At 48.4% G+C, this 23,214-nt stretch overlaps 1 protein-coding gene across 1 annotated transcript in view; it reads right to left on the bottom strand.

Annotated features, from left to right (window-relative positions):
* Window positions 1-2,426: 2,426 nt before the first annotated feature.
* DUSP29 (dual specificity phosphatase 29) overlaps window positions 2,427-23,214 on the bottom strand; it is a 54,787-nt gene continuing 33,999 nt past the window's right edge. Inside the window, exons 2-3 of the mRNA XM_075534580.1 lie at window positions 14,913-15,133; window positions 2,427-2,860 (exon numbers count right to left, since the gene is read on the bottom strand). Coding sequence (XP_075390695.1) covers window positions 2,616-2,860; window positions 14,913-15,133 — 466 coding nt within the window. The 3' untranslated portion in view covers window positions 2,427-2,615. The remainder of the gene's footprint in view (window positions 2,861-14,912; window positions 15,134-23,214) is intronic.

The following is a 23,214-nucleotide window of genomic DNA, read 5'->3' as shown; positions in this document are numbered from 1 at the left end:
CTAACGTGAAGTTCTCTCCCACCCTTTCTTTCCCCGTTGCTTTCCACCTCAGTACCTCTTCCCTCATTGCATTGAATCACAATGTAGATTTTTGTCTGGTTCTTTTTTTTTTTTCACGTTGGGCTTCCTACCTCACTTCTTGGAATGTAGTGAGTTCTCAATAAATACTTGTTGACTTCTTCCGTCCCTGAAGACCTCTCTTGGAACCCCTTTACAAGAACTGCTGTGCCCTTTACTCGTCTCTCTGGCTCCCGGGGGTAATCTGAAAGAGAGCCGTCTCTGACTCGCCTGCACTCACAGGCCCCCAGAGAATGGGAAACAGCAGCTTCCAGCCTTTCCCCGTAAGGATTTCATGCTTCATTAAAGTATAAATATTGATTTCTCCCTGGACAGAGCCAGGAGAGATGCGAATTCAGAGGAGGCGTACACGGTCTCATAGTAGGAAAGCAAGACAGAGGCCACTATGACCCCAGAGTCCTTTTGGGGCTGTGCTCTTTCCAAGAGATTATCTGTAGCTTCCTTCCGTTCCATGATGCCCCGTGATTATACCAGTGCGATTTTATTCCCTTCACAGCCACACAGGCTGTGGCATCTACGGTGACCTCGTGTGACCGGTGTTCAACTCAGCACTGTCACCGTTTCAAAGGGAACGTCCGCCTTTTCAGCCTTAGTGCAGAGACAGTCCAGTTTACTGCACACTTAATTTTCCGGTCCGTCTTGGCCTTTTTGCTTTGCAAGCTTTTAATGATGTTTCAGGCTTTTCAATCTATTAAAATATCCTTTCTGCAAAGGAGTCTCAGAAGAGCTCTTCTCGAACACGTGCCTCTGAGGGTGGCACGGGAGCGGCAGTGTGTTCTTGGGACATAGGGTCGCTATTGGTTGGAACCAACTTGACGGCGCCTAGCAGTGTCAACGGACTCCTGAGCCAGGCCGACTGTCCAGGGCAGGCCCGGGCTATCAATGATGCCAGGCCTCATCACGGAGGCCCAGGGCGCCCATCTCCCCCTGTGGCCCCAAAGCTGAGCAGCTCCCCCATCCCAGTAACTCTTGGTGACTTTACACACCTGTTGCGCCTACCCTCCCTCTACCAAGAATACCCACTTTCATTCTGCTCAACGGAAGCTGGTCCTCCCTGTGTTCCTGAGCAGGCCTGCCTCCGGCCCTGTGATTTCCTCTAGGTGAGTCCAGTGTCTGCTTCTTGACTTCCACGGCTCTCCATCAGCGCCTCTCCTTGGGTTCTGTCTGACTTAGGGGTCCTTGTTCCCGGAGTCATCACGATGCCCCCTCGTGACTGCTGCTGCCTTCTCCTGCAGAACGAGCCTCGCACAGCGCTGCGATGGGCGCGGCCCCATGGAGAGCAGGCGCAGCGCCCCTGGCTGTTTCAGCCCCTCCTGGCCACAGCCAACGCCATGGCCTGATGGAAAACAAGCCAGTGTGACTTTGACTAGAAGTAACGTGAAAGGAGCTTAACGCAGTTTTGTTCCCCAAAGACGGTCTGCTCCCTCATGTTTTTAAAGTGTGTAAAGTCAAACTCTTAATTATCCAAAGATGGCAGAAATCATTGCCCTTTTCTGGATAATGGCTCAGGCTCAGGAGCAGCAACAACAATGCTGTTAGGTTGATTCTGACTCATAAAATGGAAACGACATCAGCATCTTCGGACCCTATAAGGCACAATGCCAGGGGGAGCCCTGTAGTGCAGTGCGGCATGTGTGGGGTACAAGCCACCAAGCCAGCAATTCAGAATGACTCTTCACTCCCTCCGAGGAAGCTGAAGCTCGCGACCCCCTCCAAGATGTACCGTGTGTCAAACCCATACAGCCCTGAGCTAGAGTCTCCATGGGTCAGAACTGACTTGATGGCAGTGAGACTGGAAATCCGTACAGGGCAGACTTTCACATCGTCTTCCATGGAACAGATGGGTTCAAACCAGCAAATTTGAGGTTATTAGCCGAGTACTCAGCCACTCTGCAACCAGGGGACTGGCGGTCAGCTCACCAGCCCGGACTCCCTAAGCAAGAGAAGGTAGCCTAAAGCAGGGGCCTCACTCTATACAGGCCTCCGACTGTCCACACCAACTAATCGAGTCTCTCTGTGCGAGAGCATCTATAGACAGAGACCAAGCCTGAGAGTCCCATAGAGCAGAGAGCACCGGATAAAGGATGGGCATCTCAGGAAGATGTGCACACTCAGGTAGTGCAGCTCTCCGAGAGGTTTATCTGTAGTTTAAAAAATATATCACTTCTATTTCAAAATTATTTTGATAAGAAAGCAAGTTTCAAACAAAGCCAAATGTTTAATCACAGCACAATGCCTATAGATTTCAAGATCTATTTTGTTTCCATCTCAAAACACAAAACAACATTATAAAAACAAAACACACTAGTCTCGTCTTTGTGCAGAGCCCTGCACTCATCTGTAACCAATTCTGCAAGGGGGTCTTTTCTCCTCCGCTGTACTGCGAAGCCGAGAGGCGGCTTCAAAGGCCCTCTGTTCCCCAGTCCGCACTAGAGAAGCGTATGGTTCTTTGGAGGAACTCGAGCTTTGGTTTCACGGTGCCTTCTTTGTAACAAGCCAGTCACAGGGATGTCTGTGCTCTCCCAGGGGAGGAGGGCCTACAGCTCCTCTGCACGGGGTTTCTCGCCGCCGTCCGCACGTGGGGCCTGTTGCCGCTCCTGCACCAGCTGCTTGTCCAATTCTCGGAGCTGTTTCAGAAAGCCCCGGTTGGGAAGGACACAGCGGTTCTTGGCCACTTGCTGGATGGCATCCACCAAGGTCATATTCCTGTGAATCATCAGGAAGGCCAGGACCAGGGTCGCCGACCGGCTGCGGCCCATGGCACAGTGGACCAGGATCTTATCTGCAGATGGAGTGGAAGAAGAAAAACCTTCAGTGGCGGGCAAGGTTGGCATGGGAGTTATGGGCATGCGGATGGGGCTTGGGTTGACCTGTCTAAATCCTGATCCTTCCTCACGATGGCGTGTGCTTGGGAAATGCCCTTCTTGCCTGGGCAATCTCAGGTTCCCCGTTTGTAAAATGGACATGACATCAGCATCTTCATCATGGAGCTGTTGTGAAGGTAATGGGGAAAAGCACTTGCCTGGCTGACTTCTGAGCACATGCTTGAGGGGCAGTCAGTCAACATAGCTCTTCTAGCCATACAAATCCAATCCTCTGTGCCCGCTTGGTTATAATCCCACTTTGGAAAGAGTTTTTCCACTATGCTAATGGACAGGATTAAAATGAGATGTATTCTGAGTCTCCACCTTAGCAGAGGTGTGACCCAAATCACCATCCTTTGTTTCCTTGGGGGCTATGTCAGCTGAAAGACAAAAGCCAGTCTCCCATCAAAGCCTCTCCTCTGCTGCAGCTGCTTGAGCAGCTCAGGAGGACAGAGAGATGCCAGGAGCATAAAAGGGAGCCACCAATGGAGCACATGGAGATCTCTGAAGTGGCAGAGGCCAAGGGACAACGCCAAGGAGCTAAGCTGAGACCAGAGCAGTGGGCTGGCTTCCTGGCCCACAGACGGGCTGAGGGGCTGAGGGCCAGAGCAACTAGACTGCTGGCTGAGGCAAGGTGTTGCTGTGGACCAAGGACTGCACCCTTAATGCTTTCTGATGCTGGATTGTTGTAACCTGTTAAATTTCTTAATCAACTCACTCACTGAACTGCCACTGAGTCTGTTCCAACTCCTGACAGCCCTGCGGGCGGGGTAGAACGGCTCCGAGGCAGACGGTCAACCTTCACGGGACTAGAAAGGCTCATCTTTTTCCTGAACGTCCCTAATAAATTCCCCGTAATTGTGAGTATTGTCTGTGAGTTCCGAGTGGCCGTCGCAATGAATTGCTGAACCCAGCAGAGAAGGGGAGTGAGTGCCCGAGTGACGGCCTAGACCAGCAAACACCCAAGCGTGATCCACAGACCTGTTCTGGGTTCTGTGCAAGGCCCTTTCCAGGGAGCCACGAGGTCAATACCATCTTCATACAGTACGATGTGGATATTCCCTTGTCCACTCTGTTCACATTTGCACGGATGGTGGGCCATACTCCCCAGAACAAGCCCACTGCCATCAAGTAACACCGCCGGGGTCTTAGGTGAAGCACAGCAGAAAGGCGGCATAGTAATCACTGTATCGTTAACACTCACCGTAATGGTCACCACCGCTGCTTCTCGGGAAGAAGGTGGGGAAAGGCCATTTTGCTTTCAGAATGACCTTGATGAGGGATTAAAATGAATTGCATCGAATCCCAGCCTGAAAGTCTACTTCTGCGCTCTATGACGCCGTGGCTGCCTGGTGACGCGCATTGGCTGCTTCAAGGGAAAGCAACGGGGAGACTGCATTTCAAGCCTCACTAGCTGCTTTTCCTGTGAAACGCCATTTTTATTTGAAGGAACAAATGACAGAGAAATCATGATTCCTGGTTTCCTTTCTCACAAGTGAGCAAAGTGAGTCGTTTTGTCACGTCAAAGGCAACAACGCACAGAGTTTGTCGCCAGTGACAAAGTGCAAGCTTTCAATCAAGTTAGAATTCTGGAAGTGTTGCATCTGTCACTATGAGGATGATCATATTCCAGGACTTTAAAACTTTTCTAATAAGATCAGCAGCAATGTTAACAAAGGTGATTTGGGGATAAGATATCTGAATAATGTCAACATTTGTGACAAAATCAAGCTTAGGTAAAACAACTTTCAAAATGCAAAGCAAACCAATGGGCTATATATAATCCAATGCAGTGTGAAGTGTATTGATATGATTTCAAATTCCATATTGCAACTAACGTTTAGAAAGTATCACTTGTAGTATTCCAAGAAGAACATCCACAGTTATCTGGTCACTCCCTCCTTCTCAGCTATCGATCTGAGAAAGGTCAGAGTTTCTTCATAGACCTCAACCCTAACAGACTGAATGCAGAGCAGATAGACAAATCCCATGACAACGCCTAACATAAAAGAGATTTACCAAAAATGTAAGATTATGCTGCTTTTTCCTAATTGTGTTTTGCAACATTCTTTTATTTATAGAACTGTTATTACGCTAATATGCACAGCTTAATTTTATTAATTTTTATTGATAAATATAATGTTCACTTTCAGGGTTTATTTCTAATATGATAAACATTGGATGGATATAATCCACATAAACAACAGCCCTTTGAGGTCCTTAATAGTTATTAAGAGTCTAAGGAGCTCTCAGGCCAAAAATTGTGAAAACTGAGTAACTAGAAGAATCTCCACCTGAAAACAAGCTCTTTGACCACTATCGTGCTAAGCCCTGCTGAGAGGAGGTCAGTGACCCTCTGGGGTGGCTCCTGCATGCTCACAGGAGCCCGGGGTTGAGGCTGGGTAAGCTTTGAACTGCTAACTTCAAGGTTGGTGCTTCACATTAAGCTGCAGCGCTGGGTGGCTCTGAGTTGGAATGAACTCCACGGCAGTGGGGTGGTTTTTGGTGTTTTCAGTTCTCTCGGGTTTTTTCAGTCTTCTTTTGTACAACCCTCTCAGGTTTTAATGATCACCACCCTTGCTCTGGAGGTGGGAAACAGGCGCAGAGAGGTGAAAAAATTTGCCATCTTGTCACATGGACACAGGTGCTAACACTAGAAATTATTCAACCCCGCCTATTATGGAGGCCCGCCTATTATGGGGGCCCTCCTCTGGACGGGCCACTGACCACTTTGCTAAGGGCCAGGACAGAGAAAGTAAGGAGAGCAGGCTCTTTGGCAGTCCCCTCAACTGCCACACCACTATCCCCGTGGCTAACCTCCACTATCCCCGTGGCTAACCTCTCTGGTAGTTATGAGATCCCTACGTGTGAGTCACACTGGCCTGGGCTCCTTAGGCTGTGTGTTCCCCAAACTGTCCCTGTCCCTGGGTCACAGGCCTGAGGCCTGGAAGGGTGACACTCATGCATTCTAAAGCACAAGCAGGATATGAGATCCGCTTGGAAGAACACTTCCAATGTGTCGTCTCACCTCCCTGCGCCCCCCTTCCTCCTGCGGCTGTTGAGAGCCCCTGGATTGCAGTACTTAGCTGAGGCAGCTGGACTCCCCCCCCTTTTGTTTTAGTCTTGTGACTCTGTTAGAATTCATGGTGGACGAATAAACCCTTGCTGTTTCCCCTTAGACGTTCGGTGAACCCATTTCCATCTGATAGACAAGACCTGCAGCTGGAAGGGGAACTTGCACATCCAAGCAAAGAGAGTAATCTGAGCCAGGTGGTGACCTACCACATAGCCAGACGGCCCCAGAAGACCTCTCCCCACACCCTGACCATAAAACATTCCTGACCCTCTTGCTTGTGGAAGCAGAGTTTGATGGATGAAGTCTCCTCTGTCTTCCTTGGGCTTCGTACTCAGTAAACACTGTAGTTCGCTCTGCTCCTGTCTTGTGGATTAGCACAAGCTGCTCCAAGCACCCACTTTGTACCAACTCTAGGCCCAGTGGCCTAGGCAGGATGAGACATCCAAGCGGCCTGACCACTAGCCACCTGGATTACCCCTCCCCCACCGCCCCAGACCTTGCTGGGGAGACAAGCGCACCCTGACCCAAGGCCAAGAGCTAGGTGCCTCTGCACACACACAGTGCTGGGCCAAGTGGTGCTGAATCACACCGTTCAATTGAACATCGAGGCTTGAACTAAAATCAAGGAACCCTCCACACTCATGCCCATCGAGTCGCTGCCGACGCATCGTGACCCTGCACGACAGGGCAGGACCGCCCCGTGAGCTTCCGAGAGAGTCTTTTTTAAAAAAAAAAACTTTGATTGGCAACTTAAAATGCAAAGCACTTTATGTGTAAACCAACAGCTGGCCCTGAGAGCCCGGGTTAAATAATAGTGGGCCGAAGGCAGCTCCGGGGGCAGGACGCTGCAGCACCGATCGAGCGACCCCGGCCCCCGCGGAGGAGATGGGGTGGCCGCTGGTAGGTGGCCGGCTTCAGGCCACCGACTCCGTCCATCCGTGCCCGGAAGGCGAGGTCAGGGACCGGGACTGCGGGTTTATCCCGCACAGGAAGCGGCTTCTCACCCGCGGTATCTCTCTCGGTTGTCACCGGGGTTCTTCCGCTCTTGGTTCGCTGCTGGAAGGTCTTCAGGGGCGGACCAAGAGGCCTGCACTAGAGCTTCAGTTGCTGAGCATGAACTTTGCCAAAGGCTACGGTTAGAGGTGAAGTTCGAAATCCACTTAGGAGTCCCCATCCATCGCCTCCTTTCAATTGTTCTGACCGCCCACCAGCAGTGTGAATCGCTTCACCCCCAGGCCAGTACCTTCTGAGACTGTGAATTGCTGGGGAGTCCTGGGAGAAGGAATACCTTTGGGGACTCACCTGGGTATATGGGCCTCATGAGGGACTGCCTTGTCGGAGGGCTTTGAACAAATCTGGCCATCTTGATGTGTGAGTCACAATTGGGGTCCCATTCCGACTTTGGGAGTCCCACCTGCAACTGTTATGTATTGATCTGCCACCAATCATGCTTTGTGACGGTTCCCTTTGCCCTCGCCTGCCCTTTTTAAGTCTCTCAATCTCTGCAACGCCTTGGGTGCCATTCCAAACTCCGGCAAATGATCATCAACCTGCTGAAGACTTCATCAAGGGTCTCCTTACCCTTGACCTGTTGGAATCTATTTTGTACCCTAAGCAGTCCCTGTAAAGGAAGCACTGCCATTGAGGCCACTCTGACTCAGAGTGGCCCGAGATTGCAAGACTTTACACAAGCAGATAGCTTCAGCTCTCCCCGAAGGAGCAGTTGGTGGGTTTGAACCATCAACCAACTTGGCAGTTAGCAGTCCAATGCTTAACCCACAGTGCCACTAGAGCTCCTTAGAGAGCCCCTCAAAGAACTCACCACCACTGAGTCAATTCTGACTCATTGCCAGACCCTGTAATAAGGCAGGGTAGAACAACTCCTCTGGGTTTTGGATACTGTAACTCTACACCAGTAGAAAGCCTCATCTTTCTCCCCCAGGGTGGTTAGTGGTTTCAAACTTCTGACCTTGCAGTTAGCAGCCCAACTGGTAACCAGGACACCATCAGGGCTCCTAGAGGTACAAATGTCAAGCCCACCCAGCGGGCCATCTGCTTCCAAAAGGATCGAAAAGCCTACGGAGCCTGCCTCGGTTTTGCACCCATGGGTCCCCATGGACTTGATGGCCCCCAGTAGCAATGCAGCATAATTCCCTTTTGCCAACCTTCATCAACGAACCCGGTCACTCAAATCACACCCCTTCCCATCACAGAGCCCCTAAGAGGGTGTCCAGTTTTTCTGCTGTAACAAAGGGCGATCAGCCTCCTGACTGCGTTACTGCTGTGCTGAGATGGGGGAGGGGGAGGTGTCGAAGGCTGGTCCCAGGCAATTCCGGGAATGGCTGTGTCCCTGGGGGGGCAAAGTGTGGCCGGGTGAAGACCGTCTACCGCTGGCATTCTAATCCCCATGGATGGCTCAGAGGCTGCCTGGCCTCCTGCCCGCTCCGCTGATAACTAAAGCGTTTCTTCCTCTCCTGGCAAGAAGAGCAATCTTCCCGTCACGATTTAATACTGGAAACAGAGCAAAGCTGCAGTTCATTAGCCTTTTAGGAGCCTGCGTTCTGTTAAGTGGGCAGAGGGCCGGTAGACGGGGGTGGGGGTGTGGGGGGAGGAGTCTACGGAGCAGCAATTTCTGGAGCTGAATTTTGTTTGTAAGATCTGTGGCCTCAGCAGGTCTCCCAGGGGGCAAGGGCCCATTGTTGTTCTCTGGAGGCCTGATGTACTGGCTTGGCTCCCACCCCTTTCCTCCCCAGGACCTGTCCTCTATTTTAACTAACCTCTAACGCCCTGCTTGCTCCATGGCCCCGTCAGACCGCTCCCGGACCACATGAGCCAAACGCGAAGGGGCTCAGTCTCTGGGAGTTAGACATCCGCCAGGCCGAGTGTCAGAGGTGTACTCTGTAGACCAGGGCGCAGTGGCACAGCCTGAAAAGATCTGTGGAGATGCTGACTCCTACTTTGGACGGTCCCCCTGAAGGCTTGGTGTTTGGACACTTGCCTTGAGGGAATCTTTAGATATGCAAAGGTAACCATGTTATTGGTTAAAGAGTATGAGATCCTAGTGCAGTATAGTCAGCCCTGCTCCTAGATGAATAATGGCTATAAAATAAATTTTAACATACTTTAAAGGAGCCACAGGCAGAGGAAGTGTTCATATGCGGACAAAGGCAGAGTGGAGTGAGGCTGCTGCAAGTCAAGGAGTCCCAGGAGTGTCAATGGCCGCTAGAAGGTCGAATAGATCCGGCTTCAGGACGAGCATGGGCCATGACTTTGTACTTGATGGGTTCCGGTTGGTTAGATTCCGTATCTGTGAAGTATCAGTTTCTGTTGTTTCAAACCACCTTGTTTGTGATGTTTTGTTACTGCTGCCGTAGGAAGCTACGACTTCCAAAATGTGTCTGTGGCCCCATGAGAGCACTAACCGCTGACAAAAGTAGCTCCGTTCTCCTCACCTCCTTTCCCACGCACTTTCTGCTTTTCATCAGCGCCACTGTGCACAGCAACTCAGCGAGACAGAGAAAGGTAGTCCCCCCACGCTACAGATGAGGTAGCTAAAGGACCAAGAAGTGACGTCTAAGTCACACAGCCTGGAAATGACAGACATACCTGTGACTCCAGTCCAGGCCATCTGACACCAAAGGGCATGTTTCCAAATGCTGAGCAGTATTGCAAAAATGTGCGTGTAGAAAATAAAAATTCCCCAGATTTTCTGGATCTCTACTGCTTGGAGTGCATGCTGGTATTTTCTGCTCTTTTCTAATCTCATTTTCCAAGAACTGCTAGTCCGACTAGCTAAAATTATCGCATGACCCATTAATAGGTCACTCTATATTTGACAGCGCTGGTTTAGATCCATGATTTCCCCTTGGGCCTTTAACAAAAGGGGGATCCCCACAATTTTGTGAAGAAAATCCAAATCAGGGATCGCTACTGCTCCTCCAATGACCATTCTAAGTGCTGAACCAGAAGGGAAGTCTCTTTGTCACATGTGGACCAATGGCCTGCCCCACCTAGCCCTGCCCTCCCAAGCACCCTCCTCCGCACCCTCCTGCTGCAAGTCAGCAGTGTGAAACCACCAGCCACTCTGCGGCAGAAAGACCAGGCCGCCCACTCCCATAAAAGTTATCGTCTCAGCAACTCACAAAGGCACTTCGTTCTACCTTGCCCGGTGGGGCCGTCCTCAGTTGGCTTTGACTCAGTGGCAGTGAGTTCGGTTTGGCTGCCTACTCCCTCCTCACGGTCTTGAGAACTGCCCACCTCAGCGGATAAGCAAAAGCAGAGTTCACACATCTCCCCAAACAACTCTGTCTCCCCGAATAGCTCAGTTCTCAGAAATGGGTGCCATTATAAACTTTGGGGCGGGAGGGGTGGGGAGGTAGGAAGAAGAATCTCTAGTGGAGCAGGGGATGCTTAAGACTGAACCTTTGGTCTGCTTAAAGCTTAGAACCCACCTCCTGCTGGCAAGCAGACATCAGTAGGGTATTCACACCTGCCTTATCCATAACAGATCTTGGGGTGACCTCACAAGCTGAGTAGGGACTGTTTATTTAACAAGGAAGTGCGGGGGGGGGGGGGCGGGTTGCCAGAGGAAGGAGGAGAAGGATATAGGGGGCAAGGGAAGGAGGGAAAGATTCCGAAAGAAGGGGGAAGGGGTACAAGAGAGAACCCATCTTCCTTGGGTTTCTTAAAAGACGTTTTAAAGTCAAATCATACCCATTCGCTTCTAAGAATGGCAAGCTGGAAGTGGCGAAGGCTGTCCAACTGGGGTTTCTGTAACAGCATTTTGTCAGCATTAACTTGTCTGATGACGAATGACAAGTTCAGTTGTTTCCAGTCTTATAAACAGCGGGAGTGCCTTGCCTTTTATGATCTCGGGTGACCTTTGATACAGCAGAGTCACCAGCTGCTCACAAGAAGAGGGGGCAGGAGCTGTCTGTGAGGCCTGAGTGACAGAAGGAGGCCCTGCTGTCCAGCAATGTCCTCACAGCCAGGCCTGGATGAGCTCTCTCCGACCCTAGGCACAGCCCTTAGCTTCTCCAGGCGTCTGCTTCCCCAGCTGTCCACGTAGGACTAGCTTATCTCTCAACATTTTCAGAAGTGATTGGGGTTGACTAGCAAGATATTGTGTATGAGTCAAATCTCAGTAGGGCAGGGTGGGAGTAGGTCCTGTGGCTGACTCCATCAACCAGAATGCATGCCAAAGGTCCAGAGGAGATGCTATTCCAAGAGTGGGCGGGACTGACGGGAGGGCAGCAGTGGAGAGCCGTGGACACTTAGTTGAAACGAATCGAAAGATGAGAGGGAGGAAAGAGGTACCTTGCTTTTGGCCACACTGTCCATCAACACCTCTTACATCGGGAGCATAATAATAAATGTATGAGTGGGCCTGGCTCTAAAATGCGACAGTAGTGTCCCTTGGCTTCCAACACCTGGCCAGTTACTGTGTGTGGTTGAGCAGACTGGGCTCACACTACCAAGTGTGTCATCTACACCCAGGTCCAGCCAAAGTGCCCCTGGTGAGCGAAGGAGCATTTCACTGCTCCACAGGCCATCCGAGTGCCTTTGTTTGGCCTTTGCAGTCATTTAAGACCTTAAAAATACAGATCTGAGACTTCTTTTGAAAAGTCAGATCTGCCACATTTCCTCAAAATTGCTTGGGGCTGAGAAGCAGCTGTTCCCTGTAAGGGTCAATTGGCTACTGAGCCCTCCACTCACACCTGGATGTCTTAACGCAACCATGTTGGTTCATTGGCATTCTCTGGTGCGGAAGAGTTGGTGTTTTAATCTGGGGATGGGGGAGGGAATTGGGGAGCTCACAATGACTACAAGAAAGAAGAAACTGTTCTGGAGTTGATTTTGAAGATATTGCGCAACTCTTCTTAATCTGATTCAACTCTTGAATTATATATGTAAATTACATGCCAATAAAACAAATTTTTTTAAGTTGGCGTTTTTTGTTTTTTAAGTTGGTGTTTGGACACCTGACTTGTGGGAACTTATAAATATGTAAGTGAAAAGGGCAGTGATATAGTTAGTTTATTGTGCCAACCTGGCCGATAAACACATGTGGGGTTAATTGAAGGGCAGAGGAATAAATGACTCAGTGAGCCTCGCCTTTCAGTTCTCAGGTCTCTTGCTTTCTGATGGTTGGACTAGAGTGCAGCTGCCTTGGCCAGTTCCCTGCTTCAGCTGGCAAGGCTGACTTCCTGCAAGATATCCCTGAGGAGAAGCCACATGGACCTACCCTGATGCAGCCCTGGATGCTGGAGCAGCCATGTGGAGACCCCTGCCAGTGCTGAGATGCTTACACATTCACTGACTCAGCTTTCCTCCTGCAGTCGGTGTCATTGTGTCTGTTTTGTGAGATGGAGGAGGACTTTGTGGATTGGTGTCAGACATATGGGTTAATGGGTTAATAATGTTGGACTTGTGGGCTTAGGCAGCAGTGGGTTGGGATGTTTTCTTGATGTGCACTTAACCTTCATATAAAACTTTCTCTTATACATGAGTTTCTGTGGATTTGTTTCTCTAAAGTACCCAGACTAATACAGGCAGTTAAAGCTGGCCCCAGTGAGACCTTGCCTTGTTCTGGGCCCCAGTACACCAGTGGTTCTCAACCCGTGGGTCGTGACCCCTTTTGGGGGTTGAACAACCCTTCCCCAGGGGTCACCCGACTCCTGATAGTAGCAAAATCACAATTATGAAGTAGCAACGAAAATAACATTATGGTTGGGGGAGGGGGGTGGTCACCACAACATGAGGAATGGTATGAAAGGGTCGTGGCATCAGGACGGTGGAGAACACTGCTGTAGACCCATGCTGTCCCCTGTTCATTCTGACCTCATCGATCTATACTCTCCTACGTTGCCTTTTCTCTGCTCCATTCCAAGGACACTTAGTCTGACAGCCATGACCTACAGCAGCTGCTCGCCGTCTCCTCAGTGCTCTGTGCCCAGACCTCCGCATCGGGCGTGAGCATCCTGTTCCTTCCTGATTTGGTTGGGGTGATGGGTTGCAGGCGTGTAGACTCTAAAACAACATGTTGGGAATCTAAAGCCAGCTATTCCAAGAGCAGATCCTACTAGTTCAAAGTTGGAATGTCCTTTTTCCCACTTTTTCCCTTAGGGATTGTAAATGTCATTACTATTATCCTGTGCATGTGCTGCTTTGGTTCTGTGCTCACAGTGAGGGCCTCGCTATCAAAGACCTCTGAGAGCCTGCTGTGCACCAGGCCCAACGCGAAGTGCTCGCTGCTGATCCTCATTATAACCTTTCAAGGTGAATGTTTTCAGCACCGCCTGGAGAAAGCAAGGCTCAGAGCAATCCCATCACTAGTAGGTTGTGCGATGTGGAGGTGAGCCTAGCCCTGGCTTCTCCAAAGCCTGCTGGGCCCTTCCGCTAAGAAGATAGATAGCCCAAGATAAAGTGATGGCCAGTGAGCACATTAGGCAGAAACTGAGGCACTTTTTCACATCGAATATATTTTATGTTAACTTCAAATACTCTGAGGGGAATTTTACCTCATGGGGATAAGTCACAATCCACTTCCTTTAAAGAAAAATTTTATATAGAATTCTTTTTTAAATTTATTTTTCTATTTTTATTAATATAGATCATATTCCATAGTTCAATTGTGTCAAGTAGAATTGTACAACTGCTACCTCAATCAGCTCCTGCTTGAAGCCCGGACTATACATAACACAATATGGTCCGTAAATAGACTCATAAAAGGACAACTTGGCACAGACCCTAACTCAGAGACTTCAGATTTGTTGGCTTTTTTTTTTAAGCATGACAGTTTTCTGAATCAAAACAATGATAAATTGTTGGTGCCCATGGCTGATGGGCGCCCTGATGGTGTAGTGATTATGCATTGGGCTGTCATCTGCATGGTCAGCAGTTCGAAACCACCAGCAGCTCCGTGGGAGAAAGACTGGGCTTTATTTCTTGGAACCCACAGCAGGGTTGCTATGAGTCAGCATGGACTCAATTGCAGAGAATTTGATTTGGTTTTTACGGCTGGTCATAAGGTCAAGGACTGTTGGTCAGTCAGTGAGCTTTGTAGTCCAACCTCTTAGGACAAGACAGATTTTGAGGGACTTTAACCCCTCAGTTATGTGACAGCCCCACAAAAGAGGATGACTCATGGAGAGAGGCTGAAGTCAAAGAACTAATTAGAGCGTTAAAGTCCCTTTGACCTCTTTAGAGTGCCACTGAACTATATCCAGCAATAATTTAGGCATATTACCTTAACTCTAAATTGTCTCCTTCCTCCAAAATAGCTTTGTGGCTTTTACCTAGACTAGCGCAGCCAAAACTGCATATTGAGGGCAAGGATTATTGATTGTGATTTAAAGATGGATATGGTAAATCTGGGAAACTTGGAGTTTGGGGAACAAAGCCCAGATTCCCAATTATATTTGCTCATTTATAAAACTCAGGTATCAGTTTCGGAGGGAGTCTGAGCTTGTGGGTTGGCAGGAAAACGAGAAGTCTCTCCATGGGTTTCATCCAAGTCCGTGACATGGCACCGGGACACCTGCTATTGGTCAGATGTGAACCCAGACACAATGAAAAGCTCGGCTACAGTCCCAGCGTGAGGAATCCCTACCACTCCTGGGACTTGAAGGATAACGGATGCTTTCCAAGGAAGGAAGATCCAGGCCAAAGGCTTCTCCTCTAACACCCTCCTGGTTCAGATTTCCCGGAGACACAATCAAGGGCCAAATCCCAGAGCAGCTCGCTGGGTGGGGCAGGTGCTCAACCCTCCACACCCTAGAGGCGGAGATATTGCCCTCCACCACACAAAACTCTGCCAGGCTGGTTCTGAGAGAGAGATGGACTTTGGTGGGCCAAAGGGTGGGGTAGGGCAGGGGCAGACTTGGGGGTCTTACTGTGGTCATTGTTGAGCGCATCCTCGATGAAGGCCGATGCCGGGTAGAAGAAGACACTGAGGTCAAACGTGGGTAAATCTTCAGCCTCGACGCCGAGGTACTTGATGGCCGTGTCGCGGTAGTAGTCGGCCCCCGTGTCCACGTTCCAGCGGCCGTGAGCTGCATTCAGCACGTGTGTGAAGCCCACTTTCTGCAGCTGGTACCGGTCCAGGGCCGTCGCCCTATGAACAAGGGAGAAGAGGAGTGGGCTGTGAGCCTGCAGTTCCAGCTGCAGGGAAAGAAGGGGCACGTGGACCACCCACAGGCTCCTCTTGCCTTCCGGTTTCCAAATCAGAAAGATCAGTCATTACAAAGGGAGGGTTTCTTTCAGAGCCATTTCTGTCCCCGGGGCTGTGAGAGGAGAGAGGGTCAAAGGGTTAGAGGGTGGGATAGGTGAGCTTTTCACCCGTCCATTTGCCTTTCACCACTTACGTTAGGCTCTGTGGATCAGGTACTGTCTGCCACTGACTGAATCCCTCCACTGCCAACAAGTCAATTCCGACTCCTAGTGACCTTGCAGGTAAACCTACTCCTGTCACTTTCCTCCGAGTGGTTGGTGGTTTCAAACTGCTGACCTTGTGGTTAGCAGCCCGACACTAAGCAGCAGCTAGCCCGAAGAACCTGTTAATCGGGTGGAGCTGATTGTAGCACCTACTGCCCCCTGAGAGTCCGCTCCCCTATGGCCACAGCCCCTCCCTCCGAGTTCTCCGGGGCCCAGAAAGGACTTGCAGGGGGCCTGCAATGGATACCAGAAGGGGGCTCTTTCAGTGCAGGAATTGGGGGTCAGACCAAGTTCTTGATGCTGATTTTGTCGGGATTTGTGGGACACCAGGCGCACACAATTGCTGGGTACGTTAAGCCCTAACTGGTTTGGGGGAAGTTCCTAAAGACAGCAATATAACTATTCAGTGGCCACAGCCTTAACTTTCAAGGTAGGAATTTCCAGGACCCAAAAGAGCAAGGTCATGTTGAGCTCTCTCCCTCACTGCCACTGACTCACCGTGACCCCCTGTGGGGTTCTGAGACTAACTTTTTATGAGAGGAGAAAGCCCTGTCTTTCCCCCGAAGTTAGGACAGGAGACCTTAAAAGGCAGCATGCTTGAGTGAAATGTCAGTCACAAAAAAGACACATATTACATGATTCCACTTATCTGCAATATCTAGAAAGGCACATATATAGAAGTAAAAATGTACTAGTGATTATCAGGATACAACATATAGGGAATGCTGACCTTCTGGTAAGGGTGATGAAAAAAATCGGGAATCCCCAATGGGTGTTATGAATTTAATTGCATTCCCCAAATATGTGTCAACTTGGCTAGGCCATGAGTCTCAGTATCAAGTACATTTTCTTCTTTTTATGATCTGATGTAATTATGCTCTATGTTGTAAATCCTTATCTCGATATTAATGAGTCAGGATTAAAGAGTTATGTTAATGAGGCATGATGCAATCTATAGGATTAGATTGTATCTTGAATGACCTCTTCTGGATATGAAAATGATTAAGCAAGCAAACAGATCAGAGGGACCTTGTTACAGAGGCAGAACAGGGAGGAGAGCCAAGGTCCTTAGAACCCAGGATTCCTGAGCCGAGAAGCTCCAACATCCAAGGAAACAGCGAGACCAAGACATGGAGAGCTCTAAGAACACTGGGCTGGCACCCTTTAATTGGACCGGTAGCCTACTAAACTCTAAGGAAATTTGTTAAATTCATCCATTTATGGTATTTCTGCTACTACGGCAACACTTATAGCTAAGACACTGGTGATGATTAGGTTACTGGCCAGTAGATGTGAGGATTACTGAAATGGTGCATGTTCTGTGAACTATATATTTTGTACAATTAAAAAATGTCTTTAAATTTTGAAAAGGCAACATGATGATAGTCAGTTCACCAAATAGTACTGAGGAAGCTGGTTATTCATATACAAGACTCTTCCCTTATGTTGCGTACAAAAACGAACGCAAAATGAATAGAAGATATAAATCTGAGACCTAAAATTAGACATTTCTTAGAAGAAAACAAACAAGCTTCATGAACTTGTGACAGTGGATTCTTTAATAGGATGTCCAAAGCATAGAAATAACATTAAAAAATAGATAAATCAAACTTCCTCAAAATTTAAAAAAAAATCATGTATCAGAAGGACTACTATCAAGAGTGAAATGACATTGCACAGAATGGGAGAAAATATTTGTGGATCATGCATCTGATAAGAGATTAATAGCCAGAATATATAACGGATTGCAACTCAACAATAAAGAGCAATCTTTTAAACTTAGCAAAAAACTTGAACAGACATATCTAAGAAAAGATATACAAGTGATCAATAAGTACGTGAAAATATATTTAACATTGAACTATTGAATTGTATGATATGGTTATTATATGCCAATAAAACTGGAAAAAATTTAATAAAAGAAAATATATTTAACATCTTTCATCATTCAGGACCTGAAAATCAAAATGAAAATGAGATAACACTTTATACTTATAATGACTATCATTTAACAGCAACAACAAAACACCCCTCCAAAACCCATAAAGTAACAAATATTGGTAAGGATGTCAAGAAATTGGAATTCACATCCATCGTCTGTGGGAATATAAAATGGTTCAGCTGCTGTAGGATTCATTTTGAGGGCTCCTCAAAAGCTAAACATAGACGCCCACTGTGACTCAGCAAGTCTGCTCCTCAAGACGCGAAAGCAGGAACTCCAGTGCGTCACCACCAGCATTGCCCACTATAGTCACAAGGAGGAAACGACCCACATAGCATCACCACGTGAAAGGGTAAATCAACAAGGTGCGTATATCCAGGGCGCTAGAGCAAGAACACTGGCAGGAGGCTTGCTGGCAGGGTGAAGTACCTCCTGGCACTTGACACGGCTCGTGTAGCCAGCCCTCAGAGCTAGAGAGCTGGGTGTCTTCAGCTTCCTGGTGGAGCAGGGTGCCTGAGCCCCCTTCTTGGGAGAGCTAGCAAGCTTTGCAACATTGCTGAGCAGGGCAGAGACTGAGGCCTGAGAGGTTGAGGGCCTAGAAGCTAAAGATCAGAGAGGTCTCCCTGTAGTAGTGACATGGTCTGGAGTCAATTTGAGGATTCAGAGTGAAGGGGTGAAATCTAGCCTGTCAATCAGGTTCTGGCTTGATGACCTCATTTGGGGGGTGCCGAGGAGATAAAGAGCTCACTGGAGTCAGGGCACATGCTCACTCCCTGTGAGCCATCCCTGTGGAGAAGGCACATGGAGAGAGGCTGACGGAGAAGCCTGCCAGCGCTGAGATGCTTACAATGCCACTGGATCCACAAGACTTCCCACCCACTGGTCTGTGATCTTCCTGCATTCGCTGTCATTGCATGTGTTTGTGAGTCGAAAGAGGACTCTATAGATCATATCGATTGGCATTGGACATATGGGCTAATATCAGACTCATGGACTTGATCTGGACTGAGCTGGGACATTTTCTCAATAGTCAATCGCTCTTATGTACAAAGCTCTTTCTTATACACATATGAGTTTCTCTAAATTTGCTTCTCTTGTCAACTCAGACTAACACACTCCCTGTGGGTACAGCCAAAATGCTGCCCTGACTGAATAACTGTATCCCAAATTGTTTGTAAGTTCAGCAGTTCAAAACCCCCAGCGGCTCCATGGAAGAAAGATGACGCTCTTTCACTCATGTAGAGTTAGTCTTGGAAACCCACAGGGACAGTTCTATCTGGTCCTATAGGGTTGCTGTCAGTCAGAATCAGCTTGATAGCAGTGAGTTAGTGAGAAATTGTCCCTGGTCCTGGATTATAATCTCTTAGATCTCTAAGAAACCCTATCCTCTGCGCATGATCTGTGAGTTCTGTGCGGCTGTTGCAATGAGTTACTGAGCCCGGCAGAGAAGGAGGAAATATTGCAGGGGGGACAGCCGGTGTCAGAATTGGTAGAAAGACTGGAGAGTAGAAATATGTGGGGGACGGACAACAGAAAAGTGGGTAAAGTAAGACATCGACAGTGTAAGACATGACAAAATAATAATAATTTATAAATTATCAAGGGTTCATGGGGGAGGGGGAAGGGGGAAAATGAGGAGCTGATACCAAGGGCTCAAGTAGAAAGCAAATATTTTGAGAATGATGATGGTAACAAATGTACAAATGTGCTTGACACAATGTATGGATTGTGATAAGAGTTGTACGAGCCCCCAATAAAATGATTTTTTTTAAAAAGAAATATGTCTGGTGTATTCCTCAAAGGGATCCGTTTTAGAACGTTGATTTTGATTCTCCTCCAATGGAGAGTTTAAGAAGACATCTGGAACAGCACAAAGACCAGCTCTACACCTTAGGGAAGAGGCGACCTTCGCAAGGCTGTGGAGCCACATCAATAGAGGTGAACATTAGCAATGTGCTCCACTTGCGTCTTCATTTCAAAGCCACTCGTAAAAGGACAGAGGTGACCCTATTGGATTAAACAACGAAAATAAAAACCACAACCATCTATTGTCATCAAGTCAATTCCAACTCACAGAGATGCTATAGAACAGAGTAGAACTGCCCACGGGGATGTCCAAGGCTGCAATCTTTCCTTTTTATAATCGTTTTATTAGGGACTCATACAACTCTTATCACAATCCATACATCCATCAATTGTGCAAGGCACATTTGTACATTCATTGCCCTCATCATTCTCAAAACATTTGCTCCCCACTTAAGACCCTGGCATGAGCTCCTCACTTTCCCCCTCCCTCCCCGCCCCCGCTTCCTCTCCAAGGCTGTAATCTTTACAGAAACAGACTACCACATCGTCTCCCCCCATCCCCCCTCCCCAGAATGAGGGTCCCCACTGCCAGCCAAGCCCTCGACCACTTTGCCAGAAAGGTCCCTTCCCTCTTGGGGAGCAGTCTTGCGTTAGAAGCACAAGCTGTGGCCCCCTCAACCAAGGGCCTCCAGTCTCTCTGGTTTCCCGAAGCTGTCGTGTTTTTTTTGCCAAAAGAAGAACCACAGTGGAATGTAGTGTTGGGGGAAGAGAGACCCGAACAGACCTTGAAACATGTAGACACACATTAAACAGCCCATTAGACCAGAGGCCCGGGGGTGGGGAGTTCTGCCAGCTCCCCTCCCCCATCTGCCATTTGCTGCTGCCATCCTGACTACGGAACACATTCCGCTTTAATTTTTCCTCAGAAAGGTCTGTTTTTCATTTTTCTTCTTGTCTCATAGTATACATACAACAAACATTATGTCATTCTGGGCCATCGCTCTGTGCTCAATTCAAGGCTCCACGAATCCAGACCCTCTAGCAGCTGCGCACCGGTCAAGGTCAGGGTCAGGGTCAGGGTCAGGGTCATGCTGAGGCTGAGCTCAGTGGAAAGGACCACAGGGAGGTGGAGGCCAGGCTCTGCCGTGCCAGTTAAGGCTGCTCTCTGGGGTCAGCAGCCGAGCGACAGCATCACAGAATGGCATTTGAGCAAAAAGCACTTTACTGCTTTGGGGTCAAGTCTGAGGGTTGACGTGCAACGTGACTCACCGTGTGATATCCCCACCTTCTTCCAGGAGCCTGGCTTTAGCTGCGGCTGACAGAAAGAAAAAGGGCGTCTTCAGTGCTACTAAGGGGCCCCTTCGGCCATGGTCTTTTAAATCCCACAAAATGATTGAGTGGGACTATGCAAATAAGTTGTTTATGACCTACCAAAGAAATTCGCCAAATAATGTCAGTAAGGTGAATAGAACCCTCAAAGGATGGGGCTATGCAAATAAGGTGCCCAACCCTAACGCTTGTTAGGGATTGGCCAGTTTTCCCAACCTGCTAGGTTTAAAAAAAAAACACCCAAAAAACAGATAGTCCCAGGGAGAATTTCATTACCATCAAGAAGATCCAGGAGTAAACTGTACCCGTTGCACCCACAGTCCGGTGCTGATTACCTCCCAACCCAGGAGACACGCTCCAGCCCTGTCGGTGGTGTGAGACAAGCACAGCGAGGCCAGTGGCACAGAAACCGCTGCAGCAGAACCAGGCGACCAGCACGAGACAGTATTCTGGACCTCGGGACCCAGAGAGGGAAGCGGCCATGAGGACTTGCTGAGTCATGCAGTGAGAGGGCTGAGTTCCTTCAGGAGATTTACTGACAGAATGGGGTGCTTCCAGGCACTTGGTGGAGTTAAAGAAAGAGCTGTAACCCTTGCCTGAGTGAAGACCAGGGCAGGCCCAAGAAGGGGCCCCAATAAGGAGCAAAGTCTGGGGCCAAGGTCCAGGACTGAGAGCCCAGAGGCAAGCTAGGAGCTGTGACTCAGACGAAGAGTGAGCGTCCAATGACAGCAGCTCAGACCAAAGAACCGTATCACCAGTTGTTTCTGTTGCTTCTGAGCTGACTTTGATTCTGAATTCTAACCTGCTACTGTCCTGTGAAATCCTATAATCCTGAGTTCTGTGTGGCCATTGCAACAAACTATCAAATGTAGCAGAGAAGTAGAAAATGGTATGGGAGGGATGATTGGTGGGAAGTTAAAAAAGGTGTGGTCCAGCGAATTACTTAGTAATCTAGCCCTTCTAAACAGCTAACCCTAATCTTCGTGATTCATCCACAGGGATTGGGTGGTATTATGCAAATAAAGTGCTCGTGGCCCACCATTTGGATCAGATACTTGTGCTAGTAAAAGTAAGGTGTGTGATTATCCTCGTTTGTCATCTGATGTAATTATCTTCCATTTTGTGATGTATTCTAAATCACCGTACTAGTAGAGGGTATGACTCAAGTCTTAATTCCATTGACCTTCACCCCTTAGCACTTTGATTCAAGCCATACCTTGCACTACCTTAGTCAAATAAGGGGATTTCTGTGAGGGTATAATCTGCATCTACACATCTAACTGTTCCAGCAAATGTTCTCTCTGTTGCTCTAGACCCTGTATCGGGTTTGTCATCATCTGACCTCGAAGTCCCAGGATTTGAGTCAGTATAGCTGATTGTCAGACATGATTCAAGAGCCGCCTTCCTCAGCCTGTGATAATCAGTGTGTCATCTGACCTGCTGGTTTAGGTTTGTCAGCTCCTGCAATCAGTTGAGTTAGGAGAAGCCTCCAGGCTGACTCCTGACTCACGGATTTGGCATTTTGTGAGTGCTGTGAGACATTGCGGGGAATACAGAGCCCAAAGAAAGCAGAGGACGCAGGGGGAGGAGCAGTTGTTGATGCTCGAGGTGAAAGAGTAGAGTTTCAGTTTGGAAAAGTCGGACATTTGGAACTTCTTAAATCTCTGCTTCATAGCAACCAGCTTTGTGCGGATCCTACTAAAAGAAATTAGTCATTCAATAGGAAAGTGGTGAACTGATTACAAGTTGGAGGGTGGCGCTGTGTCTGACTTGCAACTCACTGGTATCAGCACTGCTGCTGCTGATTATGGTTCCCCGGGAAGTTGAATAAGGGGGTCCAAAGGCAGGGCATTTTTACACCAGATCTTGCCCGTGTCTGGGAGACAGTGCCCTCACGCCCCACTCTGGGGACTCACGCCCTTGCTGGATAGAGTCAAAGTCCAGTCGAGGGCTGGGAGAGTATGCAAGGCAAAACAGGAATGCGCATAAAAGAAAATGACTCTTGGCAGATTGAGGCTCTGATGGATGTGGGGCCCAGCAATTACTGGGAGCTGAAGGTTGGAAGGGTTGCCTGGCATTGTGTTGTGTTGTTTTTTGATGGTGCTATTTTTTCATATTTTTCATTTAGGAAACGCGGAGTCTCTTGAAGCGATGGCGTCGAGAAAAGGCCTGGGCCCATCCTTGATGTTGCGGTGGCTCTCTGCTGAGGAAGAAAGACTGAAGGAGGAAACCGAAATTTAGAATTTTATTCCAGGAGGTAGACACTGTTTAATAAATGTCCTAGATGGAACCAATTGTTTATTAAAATTTAATGTCATCTAATTACAAAATATCACAAAATTTGGAAAACATACCCCCTGGAGATAAAAACAATGAACTTTTTGGTGTAAGATTCTCCATCTATTTTTTATGCACCAAATTTTAACATTTTATACAAACCTTTTCAGACATAACACTATATTGTTGTTGGTAATTTCTTTGAGGTTTTATGTCAATTTAGCCGGACCAGGATTCTCAGTTGTTTGGCAGGAATTCCTCATTATGTGACCTAACACAAAGTAATCAACTCCATAGTGGGATCTGCTGTGAGCATCAAATAAATTGTGGAAATCCTAAGGGGTCATATATCCCCTTACTCTGGTCTCAGCCCTGGGCATTTGGAAGTAAGTTTCCTCAAGGTGTGG

The sequence above is a fragment of the Tenrec ecaudatus genome, chromosome 16 (assembly GCF_050624435.1).
Source record: "Tenrec ecaudatus isolate mTenEca1 chromosome 16, mTenEca1.hap1, whole genome shotgun sequence".
Taxonomy (NCBI): domain Eukaryota; kingdom Metazoa; phylum Chordata; class Mammalia; order Afrosoricida; family Tenrecidae; genus Tenrec; species Tenrec ecaudatus.
Note: the sequence above shows the minus strand (reverse complement) of the source record. Positions and strands in the feature narration are given on the sequence as shown.